General features: G+C 52.2%; 1 protein-coding gene across 1 annotated transcript; it reads right to left on the bottom strand.

The window, feature by feature from the left end:
- Positions 1–2447: 2447 nt before the first annotated feature.
- LOC148592768 (olfactory receptor 14J1-like) lies at positions 2448–3383 on the bottom strand. Its single transcript, XM_088533897.1, has one exon. It carries the CDS (start codon positions 3381–3383, stop codon positions 2448–2450), a length of 936 nt encoding a protein of 311 aa, XP_088390023.1.
- Positions 3384–22999: the final 19616 nt, after the last annotated feature.

Raw genomic sequence — 22999 nt, 5'->3', positions numbered from 1 at the left:
AATTGTTCCAGTCGTCAGTCTGAGGGTCCTGCCTTTCTCATCTCCCTCCCTCTCGGGTGTTTGACCTTCAAACTAATTTAGAGGATGTTTGCAGTTAAGTTGGCTGCAAGCCCGGTCGAGCAGCCGCCTTCAGCTGCTTTTGGAGGAGGTCGGCTCTGAGCCTGGCTGGGCAGCCGCCTCCGCACTCCTTATCGCTCAGCCTGGGCAGGCAAACATCTTCTTTCTCAGGGTCTTGGATCCTATTTTGCACAATAGTTTTATGACTCTACAGATCATACAAATTTCCACCTTTCAACCATACCTCGTGTCGGCATCAATATACAAAGGATACAACACATAATAGAGATGAACATAGCAAATAGAAATAATAGCCCTAATAACGGTTTCCGTCCTCACTTAAAGCATTACAGTTCTTCAACTCCCACTTTTAAAGACAGATCAAATTCCTCTGCACCTCCCTCCTGGCTTTCATCAAGCCTTCAGCAACATAAGTTTCCTTGATCTATTTCGCCTTCTCTTCCCCAGCCCCCCTTTCTCCTTTTTTTTCAAGGCAATCTAACAAGCGGAAGCAGGGGCACAGACAGTGTAGGCGCCGCAGGTGCAGGCACAGAGGCAGGCACGGGCGGGGGGGTTAGCGATGGATCTCCAAACACCAGCGGTTTTCAGTGGCGTGGTGGTCCCGGTCCTGAAGTGCTTGCAAAGGCTGCCGTGGCTCCGATGGCCACTTTGCTTTTGGCTTTCACATCGGGTTTGAATACTAGGTGGGGCTCGGCTTTGAACCCATTCTCTCTGCACCAGATCGAAAGCTTGCAGAGGGTCTGTTCATCAGCCTCTGTCTGCACTCCCACTGCTTCGCTCTTTCCGAGCGCCTCCCGTGCTGCCCTCCAAGTCTCCCTCTCCTCCCTTGCTCTCTGGCGGACCTGCTGTATCACTCCCCACGTCTTTAGATCTTTCGCACTCCCTTTAGACATACCATATTCCGTTAACGCGGTGGTACATCTCTGCCAGTGCTGGGGGAATAAAACTTCCCCGGCACTGTTAACCGCCCCTTCTTCAAGGAGCCGCTCAATGCAGCTCTTAACTGCGTTCGATTTCATAGAAATCCCCCATTCACGAGCAAACAATAATACGACCTTGATTATCCCTTCCATGATCCGCGGATCCCTCGACCGCCTACGGTCCGCCGCCTCGGAGTATCACGTCGGGGTCACCACTTGTTGCCTGACATTGGCAATCGACTCCGTCCGCCGAGGCGGCCAGGCACGTCCCACCCGTGCCTGGGCCAGAGAGCACAGACACCAATATGAGGATGCTGCAAATGGCGTTTAATATACGCAGGCTGGATCTTATAAAGGTAGCAAAGGCGGAAGCATGCCTATATAGCCAATAAGCATTGCTCTTTACCTAATATGGCATATGCCTTAGTTCCCTATTCTTCCCGTACATCGCGAGATCTTCCGAGCGCCGTACCCTACAGGCGTCAGGTAGGCAAATATTGCAGTGCTGATAAACAAGGAGACAACTGGCCATGTTTGGCAGGCAAATGGAAAAAAAGCTTTGTGCCTTTTCCATTTGGATTTGACATGGGCACAGCAGCAGCAGTGCTGGGATCAGGGGCAGGGCAAGGTGCATGGCAGTAGCAGTGAAGAGCCCTTCCCTCAGCTGCACAGTCAGACCACGGGCCAGGCAATGCCTCTGCAGCCAGCCAGGCTCCAGGTACTGCTTTGATGCCAGCTCTATGCTAGGAATGGCAGGGTTTCATGCTTGGCAGGGAGCAGCAGTCCCTTTTGTGCTGCAATCCCTTGGGCACATTCTTGACTCAACCTTTGAAGAAAGACCAGACTTCAGGCACAAAACAGAGGGGATCTCCTTTTATGAGAGAAATGCCATTCTGGAGGCCAGGTCTGGCATAAGGGTGCCCCGTGCCTGCTCCTGCCTGTGCTCCAGGAATGCACACGAAGCACAACCCTATCAGCACCGTGTTGGGAGAGCACTTCAGCCCTCTACATGCATCCAAGCAGAGCAAGACAGTTTGGAAAGATGGAGAGCAGCTCTGGAAAGAGAATGTCCTGCTGCTGTGGCTGCACATGTCCCCAGGAGGGCTGAAGCCCCCATGCAATGACTGTAGCGATTAAACACCTGCTGTGGTAGTGCCAAAAGGGACTTTTCCAAAACCAAACTGTCCTCATTGCACGTGGGGCATCTGAGCTACCTTGGGTCAGCAGGTTCTGAGGATCCCCTCTCCCTGCCGATGTAGGGGGAAGCCTGGCTTCCTGCTTCAACATGGTCACCAGGTCAGAATCAGAAGAGACATACCTGAATAGAAATAGCACTGAACTGATTTTTATTATTTATTTTATTAAGAAAGGCAGGAAGGAAAGAACGAAGGAAGAACTCAGCCTAGATGCCAAGTATATGGGAGTGATGAGTCCATACACATGAAAAAGTTATTGTTTGGGATATTGTACCAACTGAATAATTTTCCTCAGTGCCTCCTTGAGCTCCTTGTTCTTCATGCTGTAGATGAAGGGGTTCAGTGCTGGAGGCACCACCGAGTACAGAACGGCCACCACCAGATCCATAGTGGAGGAGGAGATGGAGCGGGGCTTCAGGTAGGCAAACATTGCAGTGCTGAGAAACAGGGAGACCACAGCCAGGTGCGGGAGGCACATGGAAAAGGCTTTGTGCCGGCCCTGCTCTGACGGGATCCTCAGCACAGCTCTGAAGATCTGCACATAGGATAGTTCAATGAAAATGAAACACCAAAAGGCTAAACAAATGCTAACCACAATGACACCAGCTTCCCTGATGTAGAAGTCTGAACAGGAGAGCTTGAGGATCTGGGGGATTTCACAGAAGAACTGCTCCACCACATTGCCTTGGCAGAGCGGTATGGAAAATGTGGTCCCAGTGTGCAAGACAGCAGAGAACCAACCAGTCACCCAGGCAGCTGCTGCCATTTTGACACAAGCTCTGCTGCCCAGGAGGGTGCCATAATGCAGGGGTCTGCAGATGGCCACATAGCGGTCATAGGCCATGACTGTGAGGAGATAAAACTCTGCTGAAATGAGAAAGATGAAACTTAAGACCTGTGCAGCACATCCCCAGTAGGAAATGGCCCTGGTATCCCAGAGGGAATTGGCCATGGATTTGGGGACAGTGCTGGAGATGAATCCAAGGTCGATGAGGGAGAGGTTGAGGAGGAAGAAGTACATGGGGGTGTGGAGGCGGTGGTCGCAGGCTACGGCTGTGATGATGAGGCCGTTGGCCAGGAGGGCAGCCAGGTAGATGGCCAGGAAGAGCAAGAAGTGCAAGAGCTGCAGCTCCCGCGTGTCTGAGAATGGCAGGAGGAGGAACTCATTGAGGGAGCTGCTGTTGGACATTTGTTCCTTTGCAGCATAGGGGCAATATCTGAGGAAGAAAAGACATGGACAAGTTAGAGAAAACTTATCTGGGCAAAACTTTTTCGTATCCTTACCCAAACACACACTCATTGCCTCTCCCACATTTCACCAGGACCATCCTTGAGCTCCATGGCTTCAGCTCTTGGCCTTGATGCTGGCGGAGCAGAGCTGGCCTCTCCATCTGCCTTGGTCCCAATTGCCCTGTGCTCTCACCTTGGAGCTGTAGGACACTTGCACTCATGTTACCCTCAATTAAATGACACCATGGAGAGCAGAGGATTCCTTTACATCTTGTCCACCAGCACTTTTTTGGAGGGGATGTCAGGCAGGTTTCCGCCCTCCCCTTGGAGCCAGCAACACACTGGGCTCCTGCCAGCTGCCCACATCCACCTCCCTGCAGCGATTCTGTGAGCTCAGATTCCAGGAGGCTTCTCCCTGGGGCACCCAGACAGCACCTGCTGTAACGGGGGAGCTGAGCTCTTCCGGAGGGCAGCTTGGAGCCCAGACAGGCACCCAGGGAGATGGCAGGACGTCCTAAGGATGGAGTGTCCTGATGAGAGAGGTGGCTGATTCCAAGCTCCTCCAACCGCACTGCCCTGAGCCCCACAGCTTAGAGGGCACTTGGGCACCTCACAGTCCAGGACCCCTCTGCATGGCAGGACCCACAGGGCCAGTGTCTGACCTGCATCAGAAACCCCCTGTCCACAGAGTCCAAGGGAAGGAGAAGGGCAGCGTGGGCAGGTGGGATCATGGAGTAACACCATGTTGGCTGTGCCGAGGGAGGCAGGGCCTGGCAGGGACAGAGGGGCACTCAGATGTGTCTCCTCTCCTGGACATCCGGCTGCTCTGGGACAACTCCTGCCCTGGCCCCCATGTCCTGGAGTGCAGAGGGCTGTGCTGGTGGGAAGGGGCGCTGCAGGAGGCACTTTCCTCTCACCATGATTCCATAGCCTGGAGCCGTCCCTGCAGGAGCTGCTTCTCTGTCCCCATGTCTCTGCCCTGTCCATGTTCACAGACCCCATCGCACCCGCTGGGTGCTCAGCTCTGCCCTGCAGACACCTGCCAGGGGCAGGACTCTGCCCAGGGCACCTCCGTGTCTGCAGGTGCAAAAGAGCAGGTGAGACAAACCTTGCTGAGGCTGGGGAGGGGATGTTGGCTGTGTCTGCAGGCAGAGGGGTGGGCGAAGGCAGCCGTGATCCCTCTGAATGTGTGGCTGGGAGTCCCTGCTCTAAAGCACGACCAGCTCCAAACAGGAGAAGCTGGGAGAGCCACCCTGACAAATCCAATCAGCTGCTGAAGGCGCCAGGTTCAGAAGATCCCTCCAGGAACCGCAGCAGTGTAGCCCTGCAGCCAGAGACTTACCGTGCCAAGGGCTGGGGAGGTTTCTGCCTGCAGTGAGCTCAGCCGCCCTCCCATTCCCAACTGTCTTTCACTTATGAGCGACTCATCCCAGCCTGGTGCCTGCGGGCAGTGCCCTGAGTCTTGGTGCTCCTTTATGAGGAGCTGCTCCTGGGCAGAGCTGTCTCTCTGCAGCGCCTGCCAGGTTGCCATGGGCTCCCGCAGTCCCAGGAGCCAGGCCCAGCTCAGGAGCAGGGACCCAGCTGGAGATGGGACATTTTCTGTCCCCTGTGCAGCCTCCAGGCAGTTCTGGGGCTCCAGGGCTGACAGTTCCTGCAAGGCAGCGAGATCATCCCTGGCAAAGGTCCACTGATGTAAAGAGAGTCCATGGAACAAATCCAGCATGCAGCTGGCCTCATCACAGGATGGTTGTCTAGGAGAGTGGACATTTCCTGCTGTTGAAGCCTCTGCTTCCATCCCATAAGAACTCAGAACACTTGCACAGGGGCAAGAAGGGAGTTAACACCCTCATGCTTCAGGAGGTGATTTAGAGCAGTTCAGCAGTACAGCTAACGCCCATTGAGAAGCTCCGAGAGCGCAGGAGGATTCAGTTTGCTCTTGTGCGCTCCACAAACTCAGAGGAGGATTCCCTTTGTCCAGCTGCTGGGGTACACAAAACGGCTGCCTGTATGGGAGCTGGTTTTCTGAGCTCCCACTGCAGTCACTGGGAGAAGTGAATCAGCTGTGCACACACACTCGCCCCTTTGGACTTTTTCCAAGGGGGAGGCAATCCACGTTGGACAGAGCTGGTCCAAGACAGGTGCAAATGTCCACTTGTTCTGACAGAGCAATGAGGAAATCCATGCCCATTGCAAAGAGCTTGCATGATTCTGTGCAGACACTTGATTTCATGCAAGGAAAACAGGTCTACTCGGCCGTGTCAGATGCATGAGGTATCCAGCAAAACCGCCACATTCCTAGCATATTTACGAGGGAACCAACAGGAAAATCAGGCCCTTCGAATTAGTTGGCAACCACCTAGGACACCTGGGTTTCATACATGCTCCCCCAAAGTTGAGTGCCACCACTGCCTTCAGGAAAAGTCCCCCTTGGAGACAGATAACAGCTCCCCTCCTCTGGTTAGCCATGCTACTACTAATGCAGCCCCACAGGCATCTGGCATTATTCACATGACCATGCACCACTGCCTCATATGGCATCCCTCGTAGCACCAAGGCCCTTCCCCTCAGCCCTGTCCTCAGTTCCTCAAGTTTCTATCTGTCCTGACAGACAAGGTTATATTCTTCCCCACATTGTGGTACTGCCAGGAGCTTTACTTGGTAGTGGGAAGCAGTCTGAATAGCCAAAACAACCAAAAAAATCCCCAGTTTAGAGAATTTCAGACTGGACATAAGGATGAAGAAATGACACCTGAAGGCTGGTGCTGTGGTGCAACAGGACACCCAGGAGGAGTCAAGGATCATCCCATGGCTTTGGGAAGGAACAGCCAGTGGGGATGCAGAGACAACAGTGAAGGGAAGGAGATCCCGTGTGAGAGCAAAGTGGGGAAGCAGGGTGGGTGTCTACAGGCTGCATGGACACGGCTGCAGGCATGAGACAGCATAGGACAGGCTCTGCTGGAGACAGACAAAGGCACTGTCAAGGCTCAAAGACACCAGAGCAGGTCAGCATCTTCTTGGCTATGGCTGTTGTCTCTGCCACCAAGTCCTGCCAGGAGACACTGGGCCTCAGTGTCCCTCTTGCTGACACCCCGAAAGGTGTCATATCATTGTCCTGCACTGAGCACTGCACACCCCCACCCACACACTGTCCCCAAGAGGACCTGGAAAACATGTGGGAGAAAGGATCTCCTTTCCCAGAAGCTCAGTGGCCGAGCTTGGACATTTTGCCTGATGAAACACCTCAAGGGTTAATGTGGCATCAGAGCCACCTGCACGTTTCCTCTGCCTACCTGTTATCAGTGATGACAATTTTCTGCTCTAATCAGCCCCTGGAGACACTTGACTGCTAACAACTATCAGTGGGACCCATTAAAACTCAACAAAATGTTGTGGGTTGATCTTGACTTTGAATTCTCCTCTCAGTAACTGAGGTTCATGGATTCAGCATGAAATATACCATGGGACTCATTAAAATACAAAAAGCTCTCACAAATCATGTCTCTCCCTGCAATTTTTGTCTAGGCTTGCATGACTAATTGGAGAGGTTTAGGGACTGTAGCTGGAAGGTGGAGACATCAATAATATATAAGTATTTCTGATTTTACAGGTTTTTATTGTTACTATTAACATCCAGCTTTCAGAGTAATCGACAGCAATATTCTGGAAATGGAATCAATCCAGAATGACTCCCAATGAAGTCTGGACATCTAGAAGAACCAGTGTCCCAGAGCTCAAGCACTGTATGGACACTCTTCCTTCCCTCTCCAACCTGCCATTTCTCACATCAGCCACCTGGGACTTCCATCACTCTTGTTAGAAGCTTCTCTGTTCTACTGAAATCAGCAACTGAAAGTTAGAGCTCATCTGCTGCAACTCCCAACTGCTTTCCTTAGAGAGTTCCTTAGAGAACCAGCTGCAAATAAACACACTGCAAAGAAACAGAAATAAAGCATGAAATAATTTCATAAATAATAATTGTGCTCTTTGAGTGCAGGCTAAGTCGAACATGTCAACAATGAGGTCCCCTTGCCACAGGGGACAGCCTTCCTGAAAGACAGAGCAACCTTTAAACTCCTGAAGTGCAAACCAGCAGCTGGGTCCCGGAGTGAACAAAGAGTAACAGGGCGGGTCACAATACTGCGGTTCTACAATGGCCAACTCGTGGCCTGTAAAGATGGTGTTAGAAATTGTCAGTTTAAGCAGGACATGTGGGAATGGGAGAGCCACACAGCTCCTGGGGGTCCTGGGTCATGATGTGGGCCATGCTGTTTTTGGAGATCCCAGACCTGCCTCAGCTTCTCTACAAAAGTAGGGAAAAGGCCCTGATGCAAGACCCTAGAGAAGAGGGATTTTCCTGGCTGCGCAGAGCAACCCAAAGAAGGACTTGGGGATGTCAAAGGAAACCCAACCCACCAATACCAAAAACACTGGACCCTCCTGGACCCTTAAGATGGGAGCAGGAGCGGGCAGGGGAAACAGCCACGTCCCAGACTTCCTCCATCAGGCCTTCAGCTCTGCAGCTTCTCATGGCTTCAGGGGAGCTCCCTAAACCAATACTTCCCATGACCCTAGTGCATCGAGCAGACTGAGCAGACACAGAGGAGACGGGAGAGAGAATGGGGAAAGACCCCAGGGTGCAGAGAGCACCTTCCTGTGCCAAAGACAGGATGCTAGAGGCTGAATAGGCAACCAAAAGAGAGGAGGAAAGGTGTGCTTTGCTTTTCAGTGTCTGGAATGCCACATATCTGAAAGCTTCAAGAGGGATGCAGTCTCCCTTCTGCAAGATTTGGGACTTTCCAGGACTGTGCAAACACTACAGGAAGAGGAATGTTGGTTGTTGGAAGCTTCAGCAGTAGGGGAGCTGGGAGATGGTCATCTCACCAACTTGTGAACAAGTCAAAATTCAGCTCCTGAGGCATGGCAGTGCCTTACAGGCTCCATACAGGAGCCTGGACAGCAGTGATGCATTGTGTGGGCCTGTCCTGAGAGACCCAGGGTCAAAAGTGTGGGAGATGCAGGGTGCCAGGGCTCTACAGGTCCCAAAGAGAGGCAGGTGCCAAGAACTATACCCAGGGGAGAAACACTACTTGGAGGTGTAATGGCAAACCCCAAAGCATAAGTAAGGTGCAAAACAGAAATGGCTTTCCTCAGGGTCAGATGAAAGAAAGCTGGGCATAATTCATAGGATTTGAAGAAACTTCCTCAGATTTTCTACCTGGCCTGACCCGTGGTTTTGGAACCTAGTAGGAACCAATGTCCCGTCTCAAGCCCTCTGGAGGGAAGACGTGTTAAGAATATGTTTGCTCTTTTCTGACATATCATCTCTTATCTTATCACAGATCAAGAAACCTTCCTGAGGACTTTTAAAAGCAAAGAGCCTGTAGAGCCTTTCTCAGAAGAGTAGATTCCTTGAAGTTGCAGCAGGGGATCCTGCTAAAGGCAGGTCCCAGCAGGCAGGTCCTTGGGGCCTTTTCCAGAGAACTTTGGGTTATCTCTGAGGAAGGAGATCTGAGAATCTCTCTGGATCCTGTGCCAGAGTTTGGTCATGCTCATAGACAAAAAGATTGGTTCTTAGTATCTAAGAAGCATTTCCCATTGTTCATTTCTTTTTCTCTCACCGTTGCCTAACATGCCATTTGTGTGACCCTCCAAGAAAATCCACCTGCTCTGTGCCCTCCACAAGGGAGATTTGCACAGCATGAAGATCCTCCTTGGACTTCTCTGGTCTACTCTGAACAAATCTTGCCCTCCCAGCATCTCCTTTTCTGCCCCACACTCCAGCCCCTGACCATCTTCTTGTCCCTGTGCTGGACTCCCTCTCACTTGTTAGTGCCTGTGCAGAACTGGAGAGACCAAATGGGATCTGGTGTACAGGCATGGTCCCCACTGTGCCAAAAACAGAGGTAGAATGTGTCAGTGGCCCTCCTGGTTGTGTCCTCCCAAATACAAATCCAGGATCGCGGGCAAAATATGGCACGGGGACCCAGAGAGGTTCTCAGGTATCCTCCTATCCTCAGAGATAATGTAAATTTCACTGGAAAAGGCCTAAAGACAACACCTCTACTGGGAAGTGTCTTCAGCAGGGTGTTGGATCCCTACCTCCAGATGGCTCCCTAAAAGCAGGCTCAAGGAATCTGCTATTCAGAGACTCTTTCCAAAGGGACCTGTGGATTTCAAATTGCCGCCTCCACCACTGACCAAGAACAGGTATCGCAGAGCCATCCATCACCCTGAGAAGCCTGATTCTTGTGTCTGCACATCCACAAAGTGCAGAAATGGCTCCGACTGCTTTGTTTAACTACCAGTTTGTATGAGGGATCACAATGGATTAGGGTCTGCAATGGGAAGATGTAACGAGGGTCCAGCTTCAACAGAAAGCCTTTAAAGGAGTGAGAAGATAACTTACTCCGAGTGACTCAAATCCCAAAGACTCAGTTAATCATCAAGACGATCAGAAACTGCAAGCCTGAACATCAGCTGACAGAAACCACCAAACTGTGAGAACCCTTGGGTCACACCAGGATGCTCCAAGGAGAGAACAGGGAAACCAACAGTCCTCCACACCACTACCTGCACACCTAAACAGAGGGTCCTCAGCCTACACCTGCCTCTGCATCAAGGACACACTGGGCTAAGCACCACACTTCTGGCGCCATCCTTGTTTTTCCCAGCACACAAGGCCCAGGTCCGTCCTCAGGCAAGCAGTGGCCGTGCTCTGGAACTGCCCGGTGGGGAACACCAGCATCTTGCTTGGCTTTTTGAAGGGCAGGCAAATCAAGAGACATGGACTCTTCCAGTCTCTTCCTGCACTCCAGACACATCACAGCACCCCCAGCAGCCCCCGAGGGTTCCCTGGCAGCAGCTTCCCTGCAAGTTATTGCCACTGTCTCTAATCCCTCCATCACCATGTCCACCAGTCCAGCCACATCTTCTGTATCGATGGCATTGGTCCTGCACCTGGCAGAAGCTCTGCAAGGCTTTTCTGGAGCAGGCAGCTTCTTTTTCCCTGTAGACCCTGGTGTTTTACATGCAGGAGCCTCCAGGCCTCCACGTGCCTGGCTGGCTGCCCTGGCAGTGCGCGGTGGTTTGGGAGGCAGATGTGGCACCTCCGCTCTTAGCCCAGCTCTGCTGGGCAGGGTCTCCCTGAGCCTCACAGGAGTCGTCTTGAGAAGGGCAGCGGTCAGGCAAGGCCTTTGCCAGCCTCACTGCTCAGCTCTGTACCTTTGCGATGGCCTGATCAGCATCTTCAAAGCTCTGGGGGTCAGACAGCAAAGGCCGCCTGTCCTTTTGTGGGGACGAAGTTGGCATCCGCCTGCATTGCCTCGCTGCATGCGGCTCCTGCTTGCCCACCTGCAGGGAGAAGGAGGCACATGATGGAGAGGGTTGTGTTGCTACAAGCAGCCCCTGCAGCATGGGAAGCCCCAGCCCCATGTGGAAGGGAAGCTCATGGTCGAGCACAACCCAGTTACACGTGATTTAAAGAGGCTCTCTGATCCTTCACACAGGGCTCCCAGGATCCATATGGGCCTTGGAGCATCCCAGTCATGCTTTGTGTTCGAGAAAATCCCCACAGCCAGCAAGAAGCAGCCCCTGGCCAGAGGAGGTGAGGTCTGGCTGGCTTGGCCCCCCATGCTTGTGCTCTCCATGCAGCTCCCATCCCTGCTGTCAGCCTCCCCCTCCAGCCCCAGGACTCACTTTCCTTGTGCACTTGCTCCTGGCAGGACGCCCATTGCTGGGCTGGGAGCAGGCGTTCGCCTGCCTCTCCTTCTCCATCTCCAGGGCACTCACTGCACCCGGGGACTTGCTGCTCTGGGGACCAACACGAGCTGCTCCTTCTGCTGGAACTGCTCTCCTCAGAGTGCGACCCTGAGGGTGGTGCTCCGGCCTAACACAGCCTTGGTTGCCATGGGCACTGCCCCATCACAATGGCCTTGGGGACATGATGCCACCCCCATCACAAAGCCCTGGCGGTTGCCATAGGGACTCCCACGGGGTATATCCTGGTGGTGGCCAAGGGCACCCACATCTCGGTCCCTGTGCCATAGTTTGGCCACCCTCATGGATCTATATTTTGGAGAGCACAGCCAGCAGGGCCACATGCGTGTCCTATCGCTCTTTTGGGCACAGTGGACACCATGCCTCTATACCAGATCCCATTTGGGCTCTCCAGTTCTGCAAGGAAACGAACAAATGGGAGGGAGTTCAGCACAAGGACAACAAGTTGGTCAGGGGCTGGAGCATGGGGTAGGTAAGGAGAGACTGGAAGAGGGGGTTTTGTTCAGCCTAGACCAGAGAAGGCCAGGAGAGATCTTCATGCTGTGCACAAATACCTTGTGGAGGGCACAGAGCAGCAGGATTTTCTTGCAAGGCCACAGCAATTGCATGGGAGGCAGCAGCGAGAAGATGGACAATGGGAAATTTGCAGAGTATGAAGGATTCACAGACTGCAGTGATGTGAAACTGAAAATCTTCATACACAACTTATAGAGCTCCTGACCCCAGAGACAGCCGCCACCCTGCCCAGCAGGACGTGAAGCTCCCCACAGGACTGAGGGGAGAAGTTCTGGGTGGGAGGATTATCCTCTACCAGGACAGGCTCCTTCTCCTGCTGGGAGGGTGCTACAAGGCTCAGATCTGCTCACAGGTCTAACTGTGAGCGCATTTCAGAGGGCACTTTTCAAAAGGAAAGGCAGGGCAGGCATTTCCTGAAAGAGTAGTTTGACACATTCATTTACACCTGCAGCACAGCAGAAAAAACTGCTTTGGAGCCATGGGCAGGGGTCCCTGCTGCACATGACACATTCAACCAGGGCAGAGCAGAGTCACAGAAAAGGGAGGTGAAATAAGGGAGAGAGAGGAAATATGGGTGTTTCCTTGAGAAACGGAAAGGATTTCTCTCCCCAAATCCATGGCCAATTGTGTGTGGAACAGCAGAGCTATTTCCTACTCAGGATGTGCCGCCCAGGTTTTCCTGGTAGCATTTTTGTTTTCAGCAGAGTTTTCTCTCCTCACGGTTGTGGCCTATGACCACTACAATGCCATCTGCAGACCCCTGCACTACAGGACCCTCATGGACAGCAGAGCTTGTGTCAAAATGGCAGCAGCTGCCTGGGCCAGTGGCTTTCTCAATGCTCTCCTGCACACTGGGAACACATTTTCCCTACCCCGCTGCCAAGGCAATGTGGTAGAGCAGTTCTGTGAGATCCCTCAGATGCTCAAACCCTGCTGCTCAGTCTCCTACCTCAGGGAAATTGGGCACATTGGGGTTACTGTCTCTTTGGGCTTTGGGTGTTTCATTTTCATTGTTGTGCCCTACGTGCAGATCTTCACTGCTGTGGTGAGGATCCCCTCTGAGCAGGGCTGGCAGAAAACCTTTTCCATGTGTCTCCCGCACTTGGTTTCCCTCTTGACCAGCACCACAGTTTTTGCCTACCTGAAGCCCCCCTCCATCTCCTCCCCAGCTCTGGATCTGGTGCTCTCTGTTCTGTACTCAGTGGTGCTTCCAATGATCAACCCCCTCATCTATAGCATGAGGCACAAGAGTCTCAAGAATGCATTGAAGCAATTAGTACAGTCGGTGCTAGAAATAAGCTCCCCATCCTTCCTAACAAGGGGTTTCTAATGCGTTTCAGAGAGTTCTGTGCTTTGGGAATTCTCTCTGTGTTTACGTATATTTTTTTTTAACATAAGGTTTTAAATTCATGCTACTTTGCCAGAGGGGTGAACCCACTCAGTCTAATTGCCATATATGCTGTAAATATGTCTGTCCTTGTGTCTCTGTGTCAGTCGTGGCTTCACTCAAATAAAAATGGATTTCCTCAGGATGATGCTTAAAGGTTGGCCTCTCCTTCCAAAGCCGGAGTCCATAATGTGCTCAAGGACTTTAACCTTCACAGAGTCTGTTGCTCTTCTGGGACTCTCCAGGGCCCCCTGGCAATGGTGTGTTAGGTAATGTGGGTTGGATTCAGTTTCCAGCTGTGGGTGCTCAGAGCTCCTGCAGGCGGTGAATGGTCAAGCCGTATCTGTCATATGACAGCGCTGGAGGTGGATATGGTGCTTCCAGGAGAGCACAGGGCATCCTCAAGGGCACTGTGTTCCTAGCGGTGAATGGAGCTTCAGAAACTCAAGGGGAGCCACCCAAATGGAAAGGGCAAAAGCAATGAATGTCCAGGCTAGGGAGAGCTCTGCAGTCCCACAAGAGGCAGTGGGGACCCAGGAGGCCCAGGGACGGGAGCCTGGAGAGTCACTGAGGTCACCTTCAGTGTCAGTGTTTGGCTGCCCGGGCAGCTCCTTCCTGCCGGCCTCGGTGCCTGTAGCCAGAGGACCAGCCGGCCCTGCCCAGCCTCCCTCCCAGCTCAGAGGCCAAGGACGGCTCTGCACCAACCCCAACGTGGTACAAGGCTGGGCCCAGCAGGGTTTGTGGGGGGACAGGGCAGTGCGGGCTGTCATGGGGACCATGTCAGAGGGACATTTCCCCAGGGCTGAGCACCCTGTCCTGGGTGCTGTCTGCACAGTGGAGCCAGGGAGCCGTGTGCAGGTGCAGGGATGGGCACACATGGAAGCCCCCATGTTCTGCTTGGGAGAAGGGAACCTGCCAAGAGCTCTCCCAGCCCTGCCCCACCAGCACCGGTGATGACCAGCCCTGCTGCTGCACCCACACTTTCTCGGTGCTGAACTCAACCATGTCCCCAGGCGGCTCCCTACAGCTGGTGCAGGGACACCCATGGGGTCTGGCCATTCCTGCTCCTCACAAGCTGCTTGTTCAAGGCAATGCTGGAAGAACAGGCTGGCATCATCCTCTTGGCCCTGCACTGCCTGTGCTCACTGGGACAAGTGAGCAGTCCCCTCCAGAGAACGATTCTTGGGACAGGCACTTGGGAACAAGCAAATGGCAGTGTTGATGGGAGTCCATCCGGGACACGTCCTCTGGGTGGACAAGGAGGCCTCAGGCTCCCTCAGCCTGTTGAGGAGGAGTTGTCCGCTGGGAGGAGTGCGGGGAGGAAGGACGTGAGTCCTCCTGTGGTTTGCGAGGTGAAGGTGCTGACATGTGGTGGAGACCAGGGCACTGCTGCCTCCTCGGCCCTCTCCCAGCTCCTGGGAGGTCATTGCAGGAGCCAGCCAGTCCCCAAGAACAACTATTCCCACAGCTTTGCAGCCAGTGCTGGCAGGCTGTGTGCACATGGGGTGCCCTTTGAGACGCACTCTTGCTCACATTGCTTAAAGGGGACTGTACCCACCTCCTCACCCTGCCTGGGTGCTTGGTCACTCCCATTGTGGTCTCACCCTTGTCACCTACAAGCTTGAACTCAGGCCCTAGCCCTCATGTTCAAAGAGCTCCACATAGCTGAGATGCCCCTTCAGACTAAGGGCAGCCCCTTTGCTCATCTTCCTTTGCTCACTCCTGAAGATCTCCTACCCTGCTACTGTATGAGATGTAGAATCCTGTGTGAGATTCCACCACACCTCAGCAATATTTCTCAGTCAGATGGGCACCTCCATCTGCTCCTCTCTCTGCCCCAGGCTTTATGCACTTGTGGGAAATGGGCTAACGATGACCTCTGTGTGGTAAATCACAGCCTGCCCAGGTCCAGGGGTTTCTTCAGTGGCACCTTGTCCTTCCTGGAGAGGGGTTCACTTCTGTCACAGGCCCAAGTTGCCTCTAATTACCCGTAGGAGGCAAATCCCTCTCCTGTTTCTCCCTGGCCTTGGGCATTCCAGAGTTTGCTCTCTTGGTGGGAACCTCCTTTCAGCATAGCCCTGACAAGTGCTCTCTACACAAGCGAGTCACTGCTGTCAAGTGGGGCCGTGGCTCTTGGTAACAGGTTTCTCCATTGCAGATCTCATCTTTGTGCCGCAGCTGAGGCTCTCCACCCCAATATCATACACAAGTGCATGCAGCCTCGGCCACAGAGGAGGGCAGATGGAGAGGCACAAGCTGTCACTGCACTGAAACACGGTTGGAATAATTGAGATGCTTTGAGACCACTCACACGACTAGAGGGCTGTGATGGCAGAGGACAAGCGCTGCAGGCAGGAAGGTTAGCGAGGAAGAGCAGGATGGGGTGGATGTCCTTGATGTGAAGGGACAGTTCAGATGGAAGGAGCTCTTGCATGGGATGGATCAAGGTCTAGGGGAGAGCTTGTGTAGGCTCCCTCCCCTTGGGGGAATCCGGCAATCTGAAGGGTGGTGGAGCTTAGGAAAGCTGGCAGGTCTTTAAGGAGCACAGCCACCCAGCATAAGGATGGTCCATCCTGATGCTCATTAAAACTAGAAGAGATCAGCTTGGCTACACAGGATAGCATTGCCTATTTTGTAGGGATGGTGTTCCGATAAAAACCAGGTCCTGCCCTTGGGAAAGACCAACCCTTGCAGTGATACGGACTGGGGAATGTCCGGCTGGGCAGCAGCTGTTTGGAGAAGGACCTTTGTGGGCAGCAAGCTGCATGTGAGCCAGCAACCTGCTCTGGAGGCCACAGTGTCCTGGACTGCATGAACTGGAGTCCCCCTACTCTGTACTTGTTAGAGTGCCTCTAGAAACTGCATCCAGCTGGGGCTCTTTGTAGAAGAACTCTGCTCATCACATGAAGTGAGTTCAGTGTCAGGCCCCCAAGGTGGTTGGGGGCTCGAGTATCACTTGCCCCTCTGTGAGGAGAGGGTTTGTGTTTGTTCAGTGAAAAGAAGTTAAGGCTTCTACTGTTTTTTTTTCCTTTTTTTTTCTTTTTTGCCTATGGGTCAGTACCCGACCTGGCCTCCCCAGAGTTAGGCCCTTCTGCTGGGGTGAGGTTGCTTTTACAGGTCTGGTCAGCACATGAGCTGCATGGAGAAGCTGAGGACCATGACCTTCTTTAGCCTGCTGAAGTGCTACAACTAATGGGAAGAGAGCAGGAGCCTGTGACTGCCTGCAGGGTGGTTTCAGGGATGATGGAAGTTGTTCAGGTAATGGGAAAGAAATTTCGAATAAGAGCCACAAACTGCTTATTAAGGTACAGACATGATTTGAAGAAAAGAGAAATGTCACTTAAGAGCAGTGCTGTGGTGCAAGAGGTGACCTGGAGGGGACCTGAGATCAACTCATGCCTTATTGTTTCAAAGAAAAGTCACCAAGGACAGAGAAATATGGGAAAAGATGGAGAGATGCTGGGGTGAGAAAAAGGTGGGGAAGCAGCCTGGGTGTCTACAGGCTGCAGGGAAACAGGCACAGGCATGGGAAAATGTGGGACAGCCCAAAGGGGAGACAGCCGAGGGCAGGGCCACAACCAAAAACCTCCTCAAGAACTAGGTCTGTGTCCTCTTGGCCATGGCTGGTGTGTCTGCCATTGAGGTCTAGGAGAAGAAACTTCTTCCTTCTGGCAACAGGGCCTCCTTGCCTGCTTTCCCCCAGGGACACAAGAGATCCTGGATCAGTGTCCTGCCCTAGGCCTTGAACACCCCCACCTATACACTGCTCCAACCAAAAGCCTTGAGCAAAGCATGGTGGAAAGGATGTCCGTACTCAGGGACTGGGCACCTCTATTTGGTCATTCTGCTTGTTAACACACATGAAGGGTTGTCTTGGCATCAGAGGAACCTGCACGTTGCCTTTTCCTATGCTTAATCATGACTTCCAACTCTCTGCTCTAATCAGCCCCTGGGGAGGCTTTGCTTGGTAATGAACCACAGTGGGACCCATTAACCCTCCAAGAAACTTGGGGATGTGCTTCTGACTTCAACTTCTGGAGAAGTTTCTTCAGTCTCTTCTCAACATCAGAGGTTCATGGACTCAGCTCCAACTATTCCCAAAGCATCAGTAAAATGCAAAACCCCTCAGGAGCCACGATTCTTGCCATAATTTTCTTCAATTTTCAAATCTGCTATAGGTAATTGGAAAGGAGTGTCTTAACATTAGACTGATTACAATGAGCACCTGGAAAAGAAAGATAGATATATTTTTTTGAGCTTTCTTTATTGTTCCATGTTCTGAATCAGCCATACGCACCTTCTCCACTTCCTAGAGTGTCTTCCAATGAAGTCTGGACATGTGTGAAAAGTAATGTTTTTGAGGGGAGACCTGTATGAAGAACCTTCTTGTTCAGCTCCCCAGCCCTGCCACTTCTCTCATCAGCCACTGGGGACTTGGATCACTCTGGCTAAAACCAAACTGTTTTTCTCACTCCAGTAGCTGAATGCTACAGCTCATGTGCACCAATTCCCACCTGAACTAGCTGCAAACATGTAAAAGTATTAAGTATGATAAAACAAAATAACCTGGATCCTATGTCAATAGGAAACAAAATCCAAACCTCAACTGTAGGTTGAATCCTGAGTTGCCTCCAGGGAGCTTCACAGCCTACAAGGAATAACCTTCCTTGAACCTCTTTTCACAAACAGTTAGTAAAGGCTGGATAGACACACGGTGAAGGAGCTGGTTAAGAGACAACAAGAGTCTCCTGAAAGACTCCCTGAAGCTCAAAGCAGCAAGGGAAGAGTTGAGAGGTGTCTGAGAATGATAAAGAGCAAGGGGAGGAGGAAGACTTAAAAAAAAAAAAAAAAAAAAAAAAAGGGAAGTGCAGATGTGCAGATCATCTGAATCAAATCTGTCTTTCCAAAAGTTCAGCTTAATCAGGCTTGCAGAGATATGTGAGGGATTGGTGAAAGTGTGTATATGAGGAGGCAGATTCCCCCTCATGTCTGACCCTATCCGTGCAGATGTCTGTCAAATCCAGTTGCCTGGATTTCCCTTTCTAGTCAACGGAGGGAAATAAGTGCTCTTAACAGACTTTTGATTTCAGATGTATTTCCTAATGACAAGCTAAGGACAAGCTAAGGACAAGCTAAGGACAAGCTAATGACAAGCTAAGGATTCCTGCAGGAACCGCCTCCAAAATTTTCAGCACTGCAGGGGAACCCAACGAGCCCAGGGCATCTCCAGCAGTGCCAGCCTCTCTATGTGATCAAATGGAATCAATCCCCTAATGCAGATTTTAGCCGTAAGTGAGAACATTCCCAAAGAATAACAAAGATTGCCTTTTACAAAACTTCAGGCAGTCTTTAACAATTTGAAATACATTTTCATTCTTCCAATTTGGCAGCACCATGTTCGTGCACTACTTTCACCATGGCCATGAAGTAAGGCAAGAAGCAGAGCCCTAGGCAAAGTTCTTAGGAGGTTCTTTGGTAAGGGCACCTTTGCTCTTTTCTGGACTATCATCTCTATCTTACATAGCACAGTGCATGAAACCCTGCTGAGGAAGTGAAGAACAGCGAGCCTGCTTTGGTGCCTCCAGGAGGAAGACTGTCTTCTGCCACAGACTGTCCTCCATCCCACTTCTACCCAAAGAGCAGCCCACAGCAGTTATCGTGGAGCTGAGGCTCACCCTCATCTCAGTCTGTGCTCAGACTTTGTGCTCTTTCATCCCACAGGACTTTGATCCTGTCTTGCCAAACGCCAAACCCTTAAACCAAGCCCCAACCCCAGGCAATCCCACAGGTCTGCCCAGGGCACACACTTGCCAGGGCAGGGAGAGAGAAGTGACCTCTCCAGTTGCCCCTTTCAGACATTTCTCAGGCTTCACCTTGTTGGTGAAGGTTGACTGAAGCCAAGCAGGGCTGCACTTGCTAGAATGCCAGTCCCATTCAGCCATGAGCCCACATTTTCTTTCTTCATTATTTTCCTGTCACTGAAGCAGGAGCAGGGAGATTTGGCTTTCCTCAAACCATCCTTACTTTACCGGACAATATTTCTGACTTCCTCCTTTGCAGCCTCTCCCTTCTTCCCCTTTCCACATGCTGCCTTATTGACTTGAAGGCCACATGCCAGTTCCCTCTTTAGGCTAGCTGGGCTCCAGCGATGTTTCCTAATTTTACCAACTGTTTGTATGGAGCATTCTTCTTCTTGACAGATGCTTACTAAATGGCTGCCTTTCCTGAGGTCCTCCACCCTTCAGAGCTGCTTGGAGCTGCTCTCCTCAGAGTGGGGAACCTGGGGCCTTGGCCCCCAACAAGAACATGGTCACCATGGGGACCACCCGCTCACAATGGCCTTATGGGCAGGCTACCACTGCCATCACAAAGCCCTGGTGGTTTCCATGGGGACCCTATCATCATGCCCTGCTGCACACCATGGCAGACCCCATCATGATGCCTTTGTGGGGACTATGGAGGTCCCATCATGATTCCTTGGTGGAGACCATGGAGAAAGACGCTATCACAATGTCTTGGTGAAAACCATGGGGATCCCATCATGATGTCTTTCTAGAGATCCATAGTAGAGATCTACACAAGGCCAGCTCTGTTGCTCTGCCCACTAATCCTCATCCCTACAATCCTGACAGGCTCTCTGTCCATCCCTAAGCAGAGCTCCCTGCATCCCACTGCTCTCTCCAGGGGTTCCTTTGTCCACATCACTTGCACCTTTCCCTGCCATCCCAGGCCATCAATTCCTCACTCTTGCTGGAGTCTTCTCCCCTGAGTCACTCCCAGTTTAAGGCTCTCCTCGCCGTCTTGGCCACCTGGCTGATGACCATCAGGCCAGCGGATGGGAAGAGCCTCCATCCAAAGGATATGTGACAACCTGCAGCCTTGCTGCCCTGCCATGGGCTCAGCTCCAACTCCTCCTCCAAATCCTACTGAAAAAATAAAATGAAAAAGAAGAGAAAAAAAGTGAGGGAGAGCAGGAAAGACCCTTGTTGTTTGTCCTCTCCAATTTCATCTTGTAATAAACTGGTATGAGGGTACATGAAAGCAATATGAATTACAGTATATGAAATGCAGAATTAAATCATGAATATTTAGGACACGTTCTCCTTCTTGCATCAGTGCATGTCCAGATGTGCAGGGATGCTGCTGCTGGAGGCATAATCTGTGCATCACTGCTCTGTCCCAGAGCAAAGGCAACCACAACAGCACTGGCTGAAGACTCCAAAGCCCATGGACAGAGCAGCAGGTTATAAGGAATCTCCAAAAGTGCCCTTGCCCACTCTGCCTTTTGACAGCACCAGCAGCACCTTTACTGGCTCCATCAGGCCACCAGGCAGGGGAAAGGGGATACCCAGGGAGTGCTAGGCACCCAAAGGCCGTGCCAGTGCCATAGGGACCATGTGTGTGTGTGTGCAGGTGCTGTAGGTGGGCACATGGACCGTTTGTGACTGTCACACCTGCCTAGCCTGAGGGATGGGGCAGGATGGTAGATTTCTTGAAGCAATCTCTAGGAAAGCGAAGGTGCTGCTGAAGAAGTCCCTAGGCCTTGGTAGCCAGTGCTCCATCCACTCTGAGCCCCTCATTAGCCCAGTCCCTGTTCATATCATCTGGCAGGGGGAGCAGAAATTCAGGAGAGGAGAGCTAGAAGGGTTTGAGAGGGCAGAGACTGGAGCAGAGACATGGCAGGGCGGGGTGAGGATGCCTCCCATTTATGCAGCACCCTGGATGTAGACAGGATGGGCTTTCCCTACAGCCAGTGCTGCAATGTCTTTTTTTGGCTACAGCATGGAAACGCAGGGTGCCCTGGAGCCCTGGAGCCCTTGCCAAGGGACATGATTTTCCTGCAGGTGCCCTGCTGCATTTGCCAGAGACATGTGATTGTGCTGGACACCCCAAGCATCTGACAAGGCCCTGTCAGCACTTTTCTATGCCATCAAATCAAGTATCCACACTGAATTACCAGAGCTGCTGCTTCATGCCAGAACCTTTCTACGCCTCATCTTCATATTTCCTGGAGCTGCCATTGTATTTGGCATCTGGGGTCATTTCAGCTGGGCAATGCAATTCTCCTGAGGCCCCCACCCTGATGCTCTGGGATGATGCAGGTCTCCAAGGAGCTGCATCAGAGCAAGTGGGCACTAGCACATGCCTTGGACCCCCTCAGTTTTCTCAGCTATCCCCACGTGTTTGTGTGGGAGCAACTGGTTCCCATCCTCCATCTCCAGTAATTGGAATTGCAGCTTAGACAAGGAACTCTCTTGCAGACCTCTATGTTGTGCTCACTTCAGTTTTGAAAGGGGAATCACTTGACCTGCCTGTGAAGCTTGTAGGATTTTTCTGAATCCCACTTCATGTCAGGGTCTTCTAGACCAGCATGAGATGCCCAGACTGACACATTTGAGTCAATCCCTGAACCATGTGTCAAGGAGCTCCCTTCATGTCCTAACTAGGTGTCCTGCCTAGGTCAGAGATGAGAATTGGGTGTTCCACAGGAGCACATTTCCATCTGCCATAGGTAGTGATCCTCTGATGAAAGAATTTGCAAGGTTTGAAAGAGTTGCTCTCCACTCGATGGGAAGAGACAACAGGTGATTATTCACTCTATTACAGTGAACATTTCCCAGGAGGAGGGGACACAAGGGACAGAGAAATTGGTGAGTTCAGCTGGGCATCTGCTCCTGAGCAGGGCCAGGCTCCTGGGACGGAGGCAGCTCGTGGCAGCCTGGCAGCACTGCCCATAGACAGCCGAGTGCAGGAGCAGCTCCTGTGCCAAGAGCAGCAGGGCTGCGGGCACTGCCTGCTGCTGCGAACAGCAGAGGAGAGAAGGCAGCGAGAGGGGAACGGCAGTGTGGAGCGGGAGCACACAGGAGACCTTCACAGCTCTTGACACGGTGAGTTTGTGCTTACAGGACAATGCTATGGAGCTTCTTGAAGGGGACATAAGAACCCATCACACCCCATGGCTGGCAGCATTTTTCTCTTCTTTCTTCTGGCTTTTGCAGTGCAGAGGAAGAGGAGCTGCTTCAGAGCAAGGATTCTCTAACATACCACGTATGAGCAGGGCATCCTGCTGCCTTCCCCAACAGAAACAGCAGCGATGTGAAGCCGGGGTGTGCAGACAGGGTGAGAGGTCTGCACTTCAGAGCAGGGTCCCTGCACCCAAAGGTGCTGTGTGCCCACAGCAGTGACTGTGTCGCCTGTGAAGGTCAGCACTCAGCCTGCCCAGGGAGCTCCCCACAGCACTGAGGGGAGAAGTTCTGGGTGGGAGGATTATCCTCTACCAGGACAGGCTCCTTCTCCCGCTGGGAGGTGCTGCGGGGGTCAGGTCTGCTCACAGGTCTAGCTGTGAGCACATTTCAGGGAACACTTCGCAAAGGGAAAGGCAAGGCAGGCATTGAGATGGTGCTTACAATTTCCTTCCACTTGGTAAAACGGAAAGAAAACTGTCAGATTTGGACAAGAGACTGAGACTCATTAAGAGATTCAAGGAGCTGCCAAAGAGTCTGCCAAGGACATCTGAATGTCCCCTCAGCCATCCCTTAGTGCATAGACAGCACCAGCTTCTCCTGGGCTGCTGCATCAGGGTCTATCTGAGCTGCTCCTTAGCACCTGCAAACATGGGGGTGCCCCTGGACAGTCCCCTGCTCCTGGGAGGTTTCTGCAGGAAGAACTGGGCTCACTTGTGAGTGTCGTTGTCCTTCATGTGAGTGAGGTGCAAGTACATGAGAATGAGGGGCAAGCCTCGGTGATGAAGCAGGTCCCATGACAAAGTCCTAACAAGGTGTTTTTGTTTTTTTTTTCCCTTTTGGGATGCACATGGGTTTATGCCGAGAACGACTGAAGCGCCAAAAATTTCTGCTCTATCAAATAGTGTTCCCACAGTGAGGAGGCATCTTTGT

Source organism: Tinamus guttatus, unplaced genomic scaffold (assembly GCF_059628265.1).
Source record: "Tinamus guttatus ecotype Peru unplaced genomic scaffold, ASM5962826v1 Tinamus_guttatus_pri_ptg000526l, whole genome shotgun sequence".
NCBI lineage: Eukaryota > Metazoa > Chordata > Aves > Tinamiformes > Tinamidae > Tinamus > Tinamus guttatus.
Note: the sequence above shows the minus strand (reverse complement) of the source record. Positions and strands in the feature narration are given on the sequence as shown.